The sequence below is a fragment of the Loa loa genome (genome assembly GCF_000183805.2).
Source record: "Loa loa unplaced genomic scaffold supercont3.11, whole genome shotgun sequence".
Classification (NCBI taxonomy): domain Eukaryota; kingdom Metazoa; phylum Nematoda; class Chromadorea; order Rhabditida; family Onchocercidae; genus Loa; species Loa loa.
This window is the reverse complement of record NW_018108191.1, coordinates 221,849-236,075: the sequence shown is the minus strand read 5'-3', so window position 1 is coordinate 236,075 and position 14,227 is coordinate 221,849. Positions and strand designations below refer to the sequence as shown.

The following is a 14,227-nucleotide window of genomic DNA, read 5'->3' as shown; positions in this document are numbered from 1 at the left end:
GACACCTCTACCTAAGCATTCACTTTTTAAAATCATATTTACCTTTCCTTTAAAATAAATCCTGTTCACAATTTAGTTTCACTATATATTTTTGACCAGCCCTTCAAAATTTAGAAAAGAGTTTGAAAAAATTGAAGAGAGAATAACCTGGTTTATGAAGGAACTAAATTTATTCAATATCTTTCCAATTACTGGAGAAATTACCCTTTCGGTCGTAATAGGATCGATTTCGTCGAAATTCTGCCCTCGAGATATCCTTTAGTGTTTGATGTATGTCAAAATTACTCGTTAATCTAAATTTTAAAGATATTTAACGAATAAACTTCTGTAAAATGACTGTTTTAAATTAAAAACTCTCATTCGGAAATCTTCCATAACTGTGTGAGGCATTATTGATATTGAAGTGATCCTGATCTTCTCTAGACGAGATTGAAAAATCTTCAAAAGGGAATAGAAGTTCTACATTTTTCAAGTGTTTCGCAGAAAGCTATAAATTCGATGTGTTTCAAGGGTTTAACAACAAGCTAATTCATATGAAAATGTGAAAATTGAATCAACAAAGATGACAAGTTATAGAAGTAAACAAAAATCAAAACTAGACTTTTCAAACCTTTTCATATTTCTCCTTAAATTTCTTGTTTCCTGTTGATACTTGTAAGTGAAGGCATCGGGTAATCTAATACTGAACAGTGGCGCTCGTTCTTCGATGCGACCAATGTATGTTCGTTGAATTGAGCCAATCCGATTCCCGTGATCTCCCATTATAACAAGTGCCATGGAATTGAACACTCCGTTCCCATGTAAACGTTGCAAGGATGTTCTGAAGAATATGTATTACTTCAGCATTCCTTACTTTGAGAGTGACATAGTGATAAGGTATGGAGCAAGTGCACGTAATTTCATGGTATTAAAGAACTCTTTCACTTGATATTAAATTATTGCAATAAAAACTTGCAAAAATAAAGAATACAAAATCCATTCATTCATAATGACACTGTGACTTACGACAATCGCTCATCGATAGCTTCAATATAATTCGGATTATTGTGCGTTAGACCAGTTATAAAATTGAATGAAAAATGACATAAATCTTTGAATTTTGTCGCAAATGTTTCCCATATGTCCAAATAGACTTCAGCACAAATCTGAATCATTTTAAATTCAGTAGGGAGCAGTAGGGATGATCATACTGTGTCTCGATCAAAACCACTAGCTGAGATCGACATTTGCTTTGTAATCAAATATAAAAGTGATACCTCTCCGGTTCTTAAACACTGACCACCAGCAGGAATTATATGATGACGAGTGTTGAACAAGTGAAAGGGACGAAAGTAAAAATGCGCTGGTGGCGTTTTATATCCCTGGAATGTCTCGTTGGGATAGTAGAATAGTCCGCGAAACACATTACCGATATCATCATTTACCATGGTTACACATTTCCTGTCTTAGATTTTTTATATTCGATATGCCCATTTCTCATCTTACACCTTACAGTATTATTCTCCTGTATCGGTGTACTTTACAGCATTCAGGATTTTCCAACACTACTTTACTAAAAGCACTAATACCACATAGTGCCATTCAGTATCACTGAATTATGCGACAGGTTCATACATTAAATTTCAGTATTTCAACCATTTTTATATTACTGTTACCGAATAACTATATAATTAGAAGAAAATCTCTATAAACAAACAATACCTTTCATCATTTTCCATAAAAAGTCAATATCTTCCAAAGAAACTTTTTTATTTAATGGTAAAACTTCATCGCCATTGCCACCAATCTGCGGTAATATTGATTTACCAGCTAGTATCGGTAACAAGTTCACTGCAGAATTATCGCCCACTTTTGTGTACCCTAAACTAAACTATCCAACGCGAGTTTTTTATAAATCTTTCAAAAATTATCATTGTAAAACTGCATTAATCGGAAATTTTGTTCCGACTGTAAAAAAGGTAGTAGGGCATATCAATTTGTATTAAATTTATATTCTATTCATTTTTCCCATCTTAATACTTTGCTGATTTCACTAGTAAATAGCTTCTTTAATCACAATAATTATTAGCCAGAATCACTAGTATAACTTCTCATTTCGGCGGTCACAAACTGTCTTTCTTCCTGATATTCAATTTTCGGTTATAAATTAAATTGCCTTCCTGACTGATGAAGCTGCTAATAGGCTTTTTATAACTGTTTGAAACCTTCTAAAATGATGAAACCAAGCTGTTTCATGTATTCAACAGTTTTATGCATATGTCGCAGAAACTGATTTCTGGATACTGAATCTAGTACAAGAATACTAAGCGATGGTTTTTCCTGAAAGTAAAATAGATGGTGTGATGGACGTAATCGGTTAAAATATAAAAACATTTTAGATTCGTAGTTGATCGAAAAATTCATCATTTGAAAAAATAATTTCAAGAAGCTTACTGGATCTGCTCGCTTGAATTCTGACTTTTTCTCGAGCTGAAAGAAATATTTGAACCGAATTTTATAAAATTTGAAAAAAAAAGATCGAAACACACTTATCCAGTACTTCCCTACTTACTTCTTCACTACTTTGACCCAGAAGGGTCATTCTCTTCATCGTTTGTAACCCGTTGAGTATAATAAAACTGAGTTAATTGGGAATCTGAATATTCTGTGTATCAACTAACCATATCATCCATTTTGGAAAATGTTACAAAAGCATGTTCATAGAACATGGATTCGTTATAAAACGGTTTATCGCTGATTTTTCCAAGCAAAGTTTTGTTGTAACATCGCACTATGAACTGGTCATATGGAATACGAAGTCGCTTACTCGGAGGTATCTGTAATGCGAATGTTATCCTCAGAAATTTGTTAAGTACAAAGATTTGAAATTTAAAAGTTCCCAATTACAACGATAACAGATCAGTTGGAGATCTTTCAATCTTTCTAAAAGATTCGTCAATGCTTTTGCGTCGGTTACTGATTAAACTTGTCACGACTTTTTTGTTAAATCAAGTCTTTTAGAAAGATTGACGAATGCTGGAATCAGTGTTATATAGGTTAAAGGAAATAGTTAAATGCAAGAGACTTGATTTCCATCATTAAAATTGCTAGGTAAAATATTTCCAAATCACCTCGATAGGGTCATCAATTAGTTGATACCAACTGATATTTGGATATAAGCCACCAGTGAGACCTTGATAGTAGCATCTAAAATGTTACTCCAATGAAAATTTGATTTTTGTAGAGAAAATCAAAAAAAATAAGTTTCTGTTATAAATGGTAACTTCAGTTCCCTTTGAAATAAACAGGAATGGGGTGAAAAGTCAGAAAAGAGTTTTACGGCATATTGTAAAGAACCTCGAATAAACCTCTGGCCAGCCAGGGGTCGATTGGTTTTAATCTCGGATCGTTGTAAACAAAATCGTATTATATAAGGAGTTGTGGTCATTGGTCATTGTTCATCAATGTTGTTGTCCAACTAATAAATTATGCTATTGGATTCGTCATACTCGACTACAATCTCAATCAAATCCCAACAAACTGGTGCAACTTCAAGAACAGCTTGGGAATACGCTTTACTCTCGCTATTTTCCAATAATTGCCTTGTAACGAAAACAAAGAATAACTTTCCGTCAATGATAAAACCTTTATTAGAAATATTCGTTTTGTCAATCAACGCAAAAGGAATTTCATCGTCGTCAAGAACGTTTTTCTTTTTTTTTCAAAAAAAATTTACTTATATTTGGGAACTCGAACTTGTTTCCAGGGCTCCAGTTCGCCATGTATAATCAAATATCCATCGTCCATAGAAGCCATATCCGGCATTTGGCTGTTGCAATGAATAGATCTGCAAGATGAATAGATGAAAATTCAAAATTCAAAATCGGGAAAAAAAATTGATCGTTTGGAGTTTAATGTCCAGTTACAAGTTTAATTTTCGTTTTTTTTTTGTAATTTTGTTGATATTGGGTATTATAATATTATCCGCACGTTATTAATTATTCACTATTAATTAATTAATTAATTAATCCATTCATTCATTTAGTTATCTATTTATTTATCTATTTACACATTTACTTATTCATTTATCTATTTACTCATTTATTTATTCATTTATTTATTTATCCATTTATCTAATAATTCACTTACCTATTTATTTATTTATTTATCCATTTATCTAATAATTCACTTACCTATTTATTTATTTATTTATCCATTTATCTAATAATTCACTTACCTATTTATTTATTTATTTATCCATTTATCATTTACTTATTTATCATTTACTTATTAATTCATTTACTTATTTATTCATTTATCTATCTATTTGTTTATTTATTTACTTATTATTGTAAATTATTGTGATTATTATACTTCTTCCAAGCTGATTTATCCATTAGTATTTCAAAGTCAATGAATACAATTGATGGATATTGATTCATAAGTAAAAATCCCATAAGCCTGATAAGATATGACAATATACTTCACTTCTCCGTGCTCCTCTCATTTATCCTCACTCGTTATATTTTTCTATTGTCCTTGCTTGACCTGTTTTAAAGTGAGCATCAGTATCACATCATCTCACCGTCATGTCATATTTTTGATAAAAATTCGACGATTCCATGTACATTTCTCGTTGACCCGATTGATGAAATTGACTGCCAGTGTGTAATTTTGTGATTTGTCAATAAAACAAATATATCTTCTGTAATTCTGTTGGGGTTATTGCTAGCCCTTCACCATGTATCACAGAATTTTCAACCTCTTTTCAATCTACGCTAGTATGAAGCCGATACGATACATCCCTCTACTACCGCAACAATCATCAAAATTGCAAGCATCAATTGAAAGAATCGGGGGAATATTCAAAAGTAACCTGTAATGTTCGATATAACCTTCCAAGTTCGGTTCATTCGGTTCAATTATTGGAAGTTTGCAAGTATTTTCTAGCAACAAAGTTTCACTAAATCGATCATCTGGAAGATAAATAGTATTAGAATGAAATAAAAATGTTTAAGGCAAAGACTGCGGGAAGTAAGCAGAAGAATTGAAGATGACGACTGTGTTAGAGATGTAATTGATGTTTCGTTTCGTTTTGGGAACATTTACAGCTTTCGTAATTCTTCATTGAAAAGGATTGAAAAAGAGGACATCAAATGTCTTATTTCATCCTATTATCGATTGTTTCAAAAAATGCACATATTTATGGAATCATTACGGTACGAACCAGAAAAGTTCGCTGAGCCGACCGTATACGAATCTCGTTGATATGTTCGCTGCTTGGACAAGTGGAATAAGTACAGAACACAGATGACTTTAATGCTGAACAACTGAAAATGAAAATAAATGAATGGAAAGTAAATCAAAGATTAAAAACCATGCATAGGGTCCCAAACAGCTTAAATTACGATGCAATCTCGATGCAGGGCCTATATCAGCCATTTTCAGGGACAAGAGTTGTTGTTGGTCAAGATATGCCACATTTATAATTATGGGAATGGGTAACAGATCGAGACAACATCACGGAATGAAGTGTCATCCAATATGGCGTATACTATTTGCAACTGATTTTACTGATCAATTTTTTGAGGTTCAAACGATAAACACTTATAAAGCATGCAGTTTTTCTCGATTGCACAAAAAATTTAATTGTTAAAATAATTTTGAAGTAGTGACTTTCCATTCTGGCTATTGGAAGTATCTTGCAATATTTGTGATAAGAGAAAAATAGAGATAAAGGAACTTACGATCAAACATTTCTTATAAGTCAAATATTTCTTCCAACGCAACATTGTACAATCAAGTTCCTCCCTAAATTAAATTGCGATATTCAATCTTTATTAGCAGATGAAGTTTCATATTCATGAACGTGAGGTTACTGGTATTTACATTCTAGAAATCTTTATGTTTCTTTATAGAGGTTTTTGGAAATCTTAAAAAGTAATCAGTCCTTATAAATCACTCACTTATCGGTCAGCTGTCCATTTTTAAATACTTTCTAACCTCTGAAAGTTTTAGAAGGGTCTGGACTACTTTTCATGTTGGCAAAAATATTCACTATGCCAATTTCCTAAAGGTAAAAAATACTTGATTTTTAACGCTTATATTCGGGTGAAATTCTTCCAAATATGTAATTAAAAGTGTGAATTTCGACTTATACGATAACCATAAAATGATAGGAAGAATTTTTCGAATAAGTAATGAAAATGTGCGATGTTGAAAAGATGGAACAGTGGACAGGTGAGTTGTTGATATGAACAACGACAAGTGTACACAGCGTGGAATGGAAAAATATTCGAGAGATGTGGTCGGAACAGCCACTCCTTTCTTTTTTCAATCCAACCATTTCCTTCTATTGCACAATATGGATCCAGAAAGCAAGAATAAGGTATTTTTCAGAAGATCAATATGTCAAAGATCAACAACTAAAACGAGTGATCAGCAACTAAACATAGACAAAATGAACGAGAAGATAAAGTATGATTTTTGAATGATTGGATTTAAATGAGAGCTAAACGTTGATGACAATTTTTGATCATCACACACAGATATAGGATTTTGTGTGAATATCGGAAGAGATCGATGACAAGAACAGGGGGAAGAAAAAGCTTGGGAAAGTAACACAGGAATAATCTATGTCGTATATTTAGCGGGCAACTCTCCGACCGCTATCTCAAAGTTTCTGAAGAATAAGCTTGCCGAAGTGTACGATGTTTGTTTCCTTTTCGTTATCTCTTAGTTTTTCTAATTAGTGGTGTAATTGTGCCTAAAACTCAAGAAAGGCTTTCAAAATATCCGATGGGTCATGCAAATGAAGCACTCATGCAAAGAAGCACTCATGCAAAGTTAATAGGAGCAATTAAAGTGATACGGTGATAAATCTTTTTGCTTTTGTTTCCTTCATCCATTTGCTTCTATTTCATTTGTCTGATTTTTAGAAGATTTTACCACTCTAATTCATCAATTCAAAGTAAAACATTGGAACACATACCAGCTTTCAATGAGCTAAGAATGATCTGTTCGACTCGATCATTGCTTTACTTTTTGATAGAATGTGAAATTAGCATTGTTGATCAAATGAGAGAAGATATCACTGATGGAACATATACTCAACAATATACAAGGTAGCTGTAGAACCAAATCTGTGGTCAATGTTTAACCGGTCATTCCAGTGGCAGCGGGACGAATTTGTTTCATACTGACCAGTATCAATGCCAGATCCTGCAGATGGCCGGCTACCTTGGGAAGGATAGTAATTTGGACGTACGAGATGGGTTTTGGGGTTGGGATTTCAGTGGGTAGGGTTTCTGTGATGAGAGGATTTTGAGTTGGAGTCACTAGTCTGAGAGTTTTCAAAGGCTTATTATGTGAATGTCGTGCAGAGGTGTGAAGTATATTCTGATTATTTTAGTTCCGATCGAGAAGAATGTCAAAGTTTTTCAAAGGTGCAGTGTCAAGTTCGGACTCATCAGGTTCCGAGAGTAGCGATGAGGAACCGTATGTGCCGATTAAAAGACCGCAGTTCGTTTCCTTAAATTTTGGTATATGTCCTCATTGAATTGTTTCGGGAGTCAAGTTTGTCACATCATGTCAGAAGCTATTGATTGATCCGATAAGAATATATTTTTTAATAGATGTAATTGTAGAGCCGCATTCGCATATCCATCTGATAGTGATGATGAAGGGCAGAAACGCGTTGTCAAGGCACAGAAAGATCGAAAATTTGAAGAACTGAAAGATCTGATCAAACAAGCGAAAAATTCAAGGAATATCAAGGATATGTCGAAGCTTTTGTCAAGTATGTCTAGTAAAGTGAACTACTTCTGAAAACTAAGCAAGACTAATTTTTACACAATGTTCTTTCTAAAGCTGAAATGTCACATTATATTGCATGTTAAAGTAGTTATGAGTAATTTAACTGTAAATCATTACTATATAATTTCTGATGTCGTCCTAACCTTTCCTTTGAAATTTAGAGATCCATTTGTTCCGGTATTTATTTTCAGCTCCAGTTTTTTCATCGGATGGGAATTAGATGAAAGAAGGAATATATCAAAGCTTTACGAATTATTATTGATATTTTAAAACCTTTATTATGATATTAAGAATTTATTTTTCAGCGTTCGAAGAGCTGTGTAAAGTATTTGAGAAAACAAAAGCTGTGTTAACACGACAAAATATGTCAACACCTCGTTTTTATGTGCGGATTTTGGTTGAGCTAGAAGATTTTGTAAACGAACAGTGGGATGATAAAGAAGCACGGAAAACTATGTCGAAAGCGAATTCGAAGGGTCTCACTGCACTGCGTCAGAAAATTCGCAAATATAATAAAGTAAGTGATAGTTTTTTCCTGTGAACAGAATCTAAAATTTGGAAATTATGTTGTCCAGAAGCCCGATCCTCAAAGATAGTTGGAATCCTTCATGTTTCAGGATATGGAAGTGGAAGTCAATGCTTACAGAGCAGAACCAGATCCAGTGGGCTATTCAAGTGCAGATAACCAAGACGAAGAAGACGAACAATTAAGACTTGGCATTTTGCTTTTCATTTCTGAGTTTTAATTAGACAGATTGTTTTACGAAGTATTCAGGATTTATTTTAACATTTGTTCAGGAGGAACCCGAAAATGAAGAAGAGATGGAGAAAGGTAAACCTCACAGTGATCTCAGAGATTCAGATGAGTGGAGTTCTGACTCAAATGCTTCTTCGGACAGTGATTCCGATCTTGATCTTGAAGGAAAACAAATGGAGGATTTGCGTAAATTCTTCTTGAAGTACTTTTTCTTTTTTTGGATGAAGAAACTGAGTGGTCATGAATAACAATTAAAGTGGTCGTTTTGCAGAAAGGAATTCAAAGAAGGTGGTGAGGCTGAAGGTAAAGAAAAACGTCAGGCGGAAAGAGCACAAAAACAAAAAGAACAAAAGGAACGTGAAGCGAAAGAAAAAACTGAAGAAAATGAAAATGATGATACGTGGGTTGCTGTACCAACAAAAGAAGAGAAAATGCGTCAACTTTTCGATCCCAAAACTGAAATTAACCATGAAGTGAGACTTGTAATAAGTGTGATTGCTAACGTCAGCAGTTTTTGTAATTTTTAAGTTAAATGACGAGTATTTAATAGTTTTAATATATAACAATTTTAAAGGTTGTTGTCAATAAATTGCAAGAAGTCATCGCTGCTCGAGGACGCAAATCGACCAATCCTAAACATTACGTACGCAGTTTACAGGAATTATTCAGAATTGCTGATGAGGTTTGTTGCTGCCAGGTTTTTGTACATTTTATTTTTTAGCTTTTTTCGATTTAAAATTAATCTCAGTCACGTAGTTTTGAATTTAAGCTTAATCAAATACAATTTTCAGCATAAACTCGGTGCTGGTGTTTTGGTGAAGATTTTGTTTTCAATCATCTCTGCCCTTTTTGAACTAAATGCACGAATCAGTGACTGTATGAATTATTCTTCATGGTGCAAGTACGACTTTGACGAAATATTTTAATATTAAAAATTCTTTCATAAATTTTGATATAAATAGCCAACTTGTTTCAGAACATTGGGAGCTACCAACAGTTTGATAGATATGTTAAACGAGTATCCTGATGTTGTATTGTCAATTGGTATCAATGAAGATGATGAAAATATACAGGATGCAACCAAACCATATACTGTGCATGGTTCTGTCTTAATGAGTGTGCATCGTTTGGATACAGAATTAACTAAGATACTGCAAAATGCGGATTGTCACAGCACTGATTATATTGAAAAGTTTATTTTTGTTGAATATTTCCACTGGATTTTTCTAATCTGCAATTTTATTTGACTTGTCTTGTTAAGGCATATCTTGACACTTGATTAAATTATGGAAGTATGAGAAAGGCAATAGGTCGGCAGTAACGAAATAGACTAAAAATTTTCCAAGAATTGTAAGCAAGCACAGTAACTTTATGTACTTAATAAATTAGTTCTAGGTGTTTCGGCTTTACAATTTGAATTCCTACTAGTTTTGGGCCAAATCACGAAGTGGTTAAGAAGCAGTTTTTCTAGGTTTAGCTGAATGCGCAATAAATCACTACTGGGAAACTGATTGTACTAGATATATCTTCTTCTTTCTATTCACGTCTTCCTGTGGTTTGTAAGAAAGCATCACCAGAAACTGGAAGATATATACAGTACAGTATCTTTTTTCCTTTTTTTTTTAGGTTTTCAGAGAAGAAAATCTTGATTTTATCAAATGATTTTAGGCTAAAAGGTGAAAAGGATTTATGCGCCCTTATTGATAAGTTAATGGACTATGTTAATGCCCGATTGAATAAAGATGTATTTCTAGAGGAGGAAGTTTGTAAATTGTATATGCTCCGCATTGAACATCTCTACTACAAGGTAAATTTTCATTTATTTTTCTTATTGTTTTACTTGCATTGGTATTTTTTTTTTTTATTTTTCATCTTTCCCGATTTATTGGTTACACTATGATTGTATTTTATGAGTTTGACTCCAAATTATGTATCCATTTTTGGCTTTTTTTTTGGAATTTCATCATTAGGTAAAAGCTTCAATTTGAGATTCTTAATTTTTGAGATCTTCAGGACCCTTTTTTAGTAAGATTTGATAGAAGTGCATTTTTCACTGATGAATGACAAAGTATCGATATTTTAGTACGAAGTAGAAGATTCGGTGGAACGTAGACAGGAGTCATCATTAGCTGTAATGGAGCGGCTTTGTAAAGAGGTATATGCGCGTGATGATACGAAGCGTCTACGGCAACGTGCAATGCTTTGTCAAATTTATCATTTGGCATTGCATGACAAATGGCACCAAGCACGAGATTTGATGCTCATGTCACATTTGCAAGCTATCGTTGATCATTCAGATGTTAGCACTCAGGTTGGCGCCATTACAGAGTAATAAGCTTAATTAGCTCTAAGCGTGTTAATCCAATGATAGATTTCAAATTTCTTTTTTTGGTTTTGTAGCTATATTTTATACTCGAATGTGTCAAGATAATTCTAGAAATGTCCTATACTATGATACTGCTATACATTGTTATGCGTTTAAGATTCTCTATAATCGAACAATATGCCAACTTGGTTTGTGTGCTTTCCGACATAGTTTTATCAAAGAAGCTCATCAAGGTCTCTCCGAAATACAAAATACACAACGAGCGAAAGAATTGCTGGCACAGGGAATTGCTATGAGACAACAAGAAAGAACGGCTGAACAGGTTTTTCTTTTAAAGTATTTGCTCTCCATTTTGGTACTAATCTACTTTTTAATATAATACAAGTCTTCGTTTTTTATAACTGAAATCTACAATATTTGTATAACGTTCAGGAGAAGCTGGAGCGTGCACGCCAAATTCCTTATCATATGCACATTAACGTTGAACTCATGGAATGTGTCTATTTAATATGCTCAATGTTGTTGGAGATACCGCACATGGCTTCGCAGGAATATGAGCTAAGGCGACGTCTCTTATCGCGGTCGTTTCACTATCAGTTGAAACAAGTAAGTTTACTAAGCTTATTATTATTCTTGTTGAATTTACTAAAACAAACTTAACCAGTATGCGAATTTTTGTACTATATAGTCAGAGAAAAGCTCTCTCATTGGTCCACCTGAGAATACGCGTGAGCATGTGGTAGCAGCGTCGAGAGCTATGTTAAATGGTGATTGGAAAAAATGTCGCGATTTCATCGTAAACGACAAAATGGATGCCAAGGTTTATTTATAGTTCCAGTTTGAATTACTAATATGGTGTTTGTAATGCATCATTAATTACTGTTTTGGGCTCCAGACTTCATCATTCCTCGACTCAGCGTATAGTGAAACTTTATGGTACATAGGATTTCTCACTTTTCATTTCTAGGTGTGGAATCTCTTCCGTAATTCGGAAAAAGTAAAGGAAATGGTAATTCGTCGTATTCAGGAAGAATCCTTACGTACTTATTTATTGATGTACTCAACAGTTTATACCACTGTCTCGTTGGAAACGCTTTCTCAACTGTTTGAACTTGATAAAAGTACTGTACACTCGGTGATTAGGTTTGTTTTTAGTTCTCTACAGGCTTTTTTTCTAGATAAGCAAGTTTATTTTATTTCCCTCGGTTGCTGCTTCGATTTTCGGTTTGTGTTAGGCTTAGAATTTTCCCTCCTTTATCATTTTCCGATTTTTTCATACTAATTTAATCTTTACGAATTCTAGCTGTTTAATTCACCGCGGTGAAAATGTGATATGAAAGAATTTATTTCAGCAAAATGATCATTTCGGAAGAATTGAGTGCAAGTTTGGACGAGCCTACTGACTGTCTTATCATGCATCGTGTAGAACCAAGTCGACTGCAGCTTTTGGCTTTGCATCTGACGGATAAGCTTACTCAGCTTGCTGATAGTAATGAACAGGCATGTATATGGAAACTCTCCCAATTTCAAACATTTTCACTGCCCGAGAAATTTCCAATTATTTTGCAGATCCTTGAACCTCGAGATTATTTTGCAGATCCTTGAACCTCGAGCTGGCCGTAGCTATACAGGGCCAGGCGCATGGTATGGCCTGCGCCAAGAACGAACTACTACGGAACAACAGCAGCGCCCCAACCGCATGACTTATCAGGTACTGTGTGCATAACGTTTAGTCATCAGTTGTGAAAACTGGAGGTAGTTTACGTCACAAAATGAAATGTCTTGAGCTTGGAACATAGTTTTTTTGTTTTTTTTTTTTGAAATGATTATGGTATTAAATCTGACATATTTCGGCATTTCTATTTGAAAAACCTACAACATGAAAATGAACTCAATTCCCTTTTCCCTATGGCTCTATATTAGAAAATTCGTAGGACTCGTCAAATAAAAACCGCTGGAGCGCAAATCTTCAAAATCGACGTCGGATGGAGCAACGTGTACGTTATTAGTTCTTATCCATCATGTACTTTATGATGAATTGTTTCATGACATGATTTGATCCATGTTTTTTTTGCTCTTCGCCAAGTATTTTTCGTGTTTGATAAATTTCAGATTTATGCGGGGTTGGGCAACTTTGTTCTTATCACTGATGATCCAAATCGGATAGTTCAAATTTAGGAATGGTTTGGAAATTTAAGGAATATAAAGTTCATTACAAGGAGGAAATTCGAGAAATCTTTTCATTCTACCTTGTTCGTCTTAGAAAGAGGTCTTCCACTCTTATCTTTTCCCTTCAAGAACCTCTGAATTAAACTATATATTTAGTTGACAAGTCAAAATATGCGCACGTGAGAGGTCTTTTCAACAGTACAAATCATTTATAACACCGAAACACAAAAGGGATGGAGCCATAATATGGATAAAGGAAGTAAGTGAAATGAATAGCCTAGTCTTAATAGTTGGTTGCTATCTGGGTCAGTAAAGATAAATTTACCTCTGCGCAAAACAAACATATTTCTCAGAAAATTTCGGTCATGATCGTTGATCTGTTTTTCCTGTCTCATTCTGATGATTGAATTTGCTACTTAACAAAACATGAAAAACGGAATATCACCTCACTCGTTTTTTCTTGAGAGTCGTTGAACTATCTGCCTGAAGAAAGGAACGAAAAAAATAATATTTGAATTGCATTAGTTCTTCAGGAAAAATGGTAGTCTACTGTTTCTAAAAGTTGAATGCTTTTTTGCTAAAGTTGTCAGATGTCTGAAGGGCAGTTGTTTCGAAACCACTAAGTTTTCAGAGATGGCACTAAGAGTCATCTTTTTATGTCAGCTGGATATGATTTTTCTGAACAATAAATTCCAAAAGGTTGTTTGATTTTTTGCTAAACTACAAGGTGAATTTGTTTTCAGAGATGGCACTGTTTTAACGAAAAATTCGGAAATGAACTTGATAGTTGAATGAAATCAACCTTTCTTTTTCTGCTAGCACCATTCATATCCTTTTCAGTGTCCATCACGGTAAAATCATAACTTTCGCTCTCAACGACTGATTCTCCACCGGTTTTTATCAGTTCTGAAACAGGGGCTCTAAAAATTTTTAGTCGAAATGATAAATGCTTTTTCCTTCTTTAATATAGAATTGGAAAAGCTATTAATAAAACAATGGTCCGCAGAAACCTTGCGATAAATAAGTACCATTTCGATTCCCCAAACTTTACCAGGAGTGTAGAGGTTGATATATAGACTAACAGAATTTGCCGTTTTCGAGAAAATGTGAAATTCATTTCTCTTCTCAAAAGTGTCGATGCTTGTTGCAGAATAAAGCTACTTCAGAGCTTTGCAAATAAA

The 14,227-nt window shown here is 33.9% G+C and overlaps 3 protein-coding genes across 3 annotated transcripts; 1 reads left to right on the top strand and 2 right to left on the bottom strand.

Annotated features, from left to right (window-relative positions):
- Positions 1 to 169: 169 nt before the first annotated feature.
- On the bottom strand, positions 170 to 1,427 carry LOAG_16641 (hypothetical protein; the record flags this gene model as incomplete). The annotated part of the gene is made up of 4 exons (XM_020449288.1): positions 170 to 293; positions 611 to 820; positions 1,006 to 1,145; positions 1,257 to 1,427. The coding sequence occupies 4 exons, from the start codon at positions 1,425 to 1,427 to the stop codon at positions 170 to 172; spliced, it is 645 nt and encodes a 214-aa protein (XP_020307204.1).
- Positions 1,428 to 1,684: 257 nt separating this feature from the next.
- LOAG_16640 (hypothetical protein) lies at positions 1,685 to 3,427 on the bottom strand (the record flags this gene model as incomplete). Its single annotated transcript, XM_003137079.2, has 5 exons — positions 1,685 to 1,860; positions 2,205 to 2,319; positions 2,661 to 2,816; positions 3,111 to 3,186; positions 3,348 to 3,427. The coding sequence occupies 5 exons, from the start codon at positions 3,425 to 3,427 to the stop codon at positions 1,685 to 1,687; spliced, it is 603 nt and encodes a 200-aa protein (XP_003137127.2).
- A 3,978-nt stretch (positions 3,428 to 7,405) lies between these two features.
- Positions 7,406 to 12,886, top strand: LOAG_01539 (eukaryotic translation initiation factor 3 subunit 8; the record flags this gene model as incomplete). Its single annotated transcript, XM_003137078.1, has 18 exons — positions 7,406 to 7,500; positions 7,626 to 7,777; positions 8,100 to 8,311; positions 8,412 to 8,456; positions 8,593 to 8,753; positions 8,823 to 9,024; positions 9,126 to 9,233; positions 9,343 to 9,452; positions 9,528 to 9,743; positions 10,220 to 10,358; positions 10,635 to 10,862; positions 11,035 to 11,199; positions 11,310 to 11,483; positions 11,566 to 11,697; positions 11,845 to 12,020; positions 12,230 to 12,377; positions 12,475 to 12,588; positions 12,812 to 12,886. 18 exons carry the CDS (start codon positions 7,406 to 7,408, stop codon positions 12,884 to 12,886), a joined length of 2,652 nt encoding a protein of 883 aa, XP_003137126.1.
- Between the last annotated feature and the right edge of the window lie 1,341 nt (positions 12,887 to 14,227).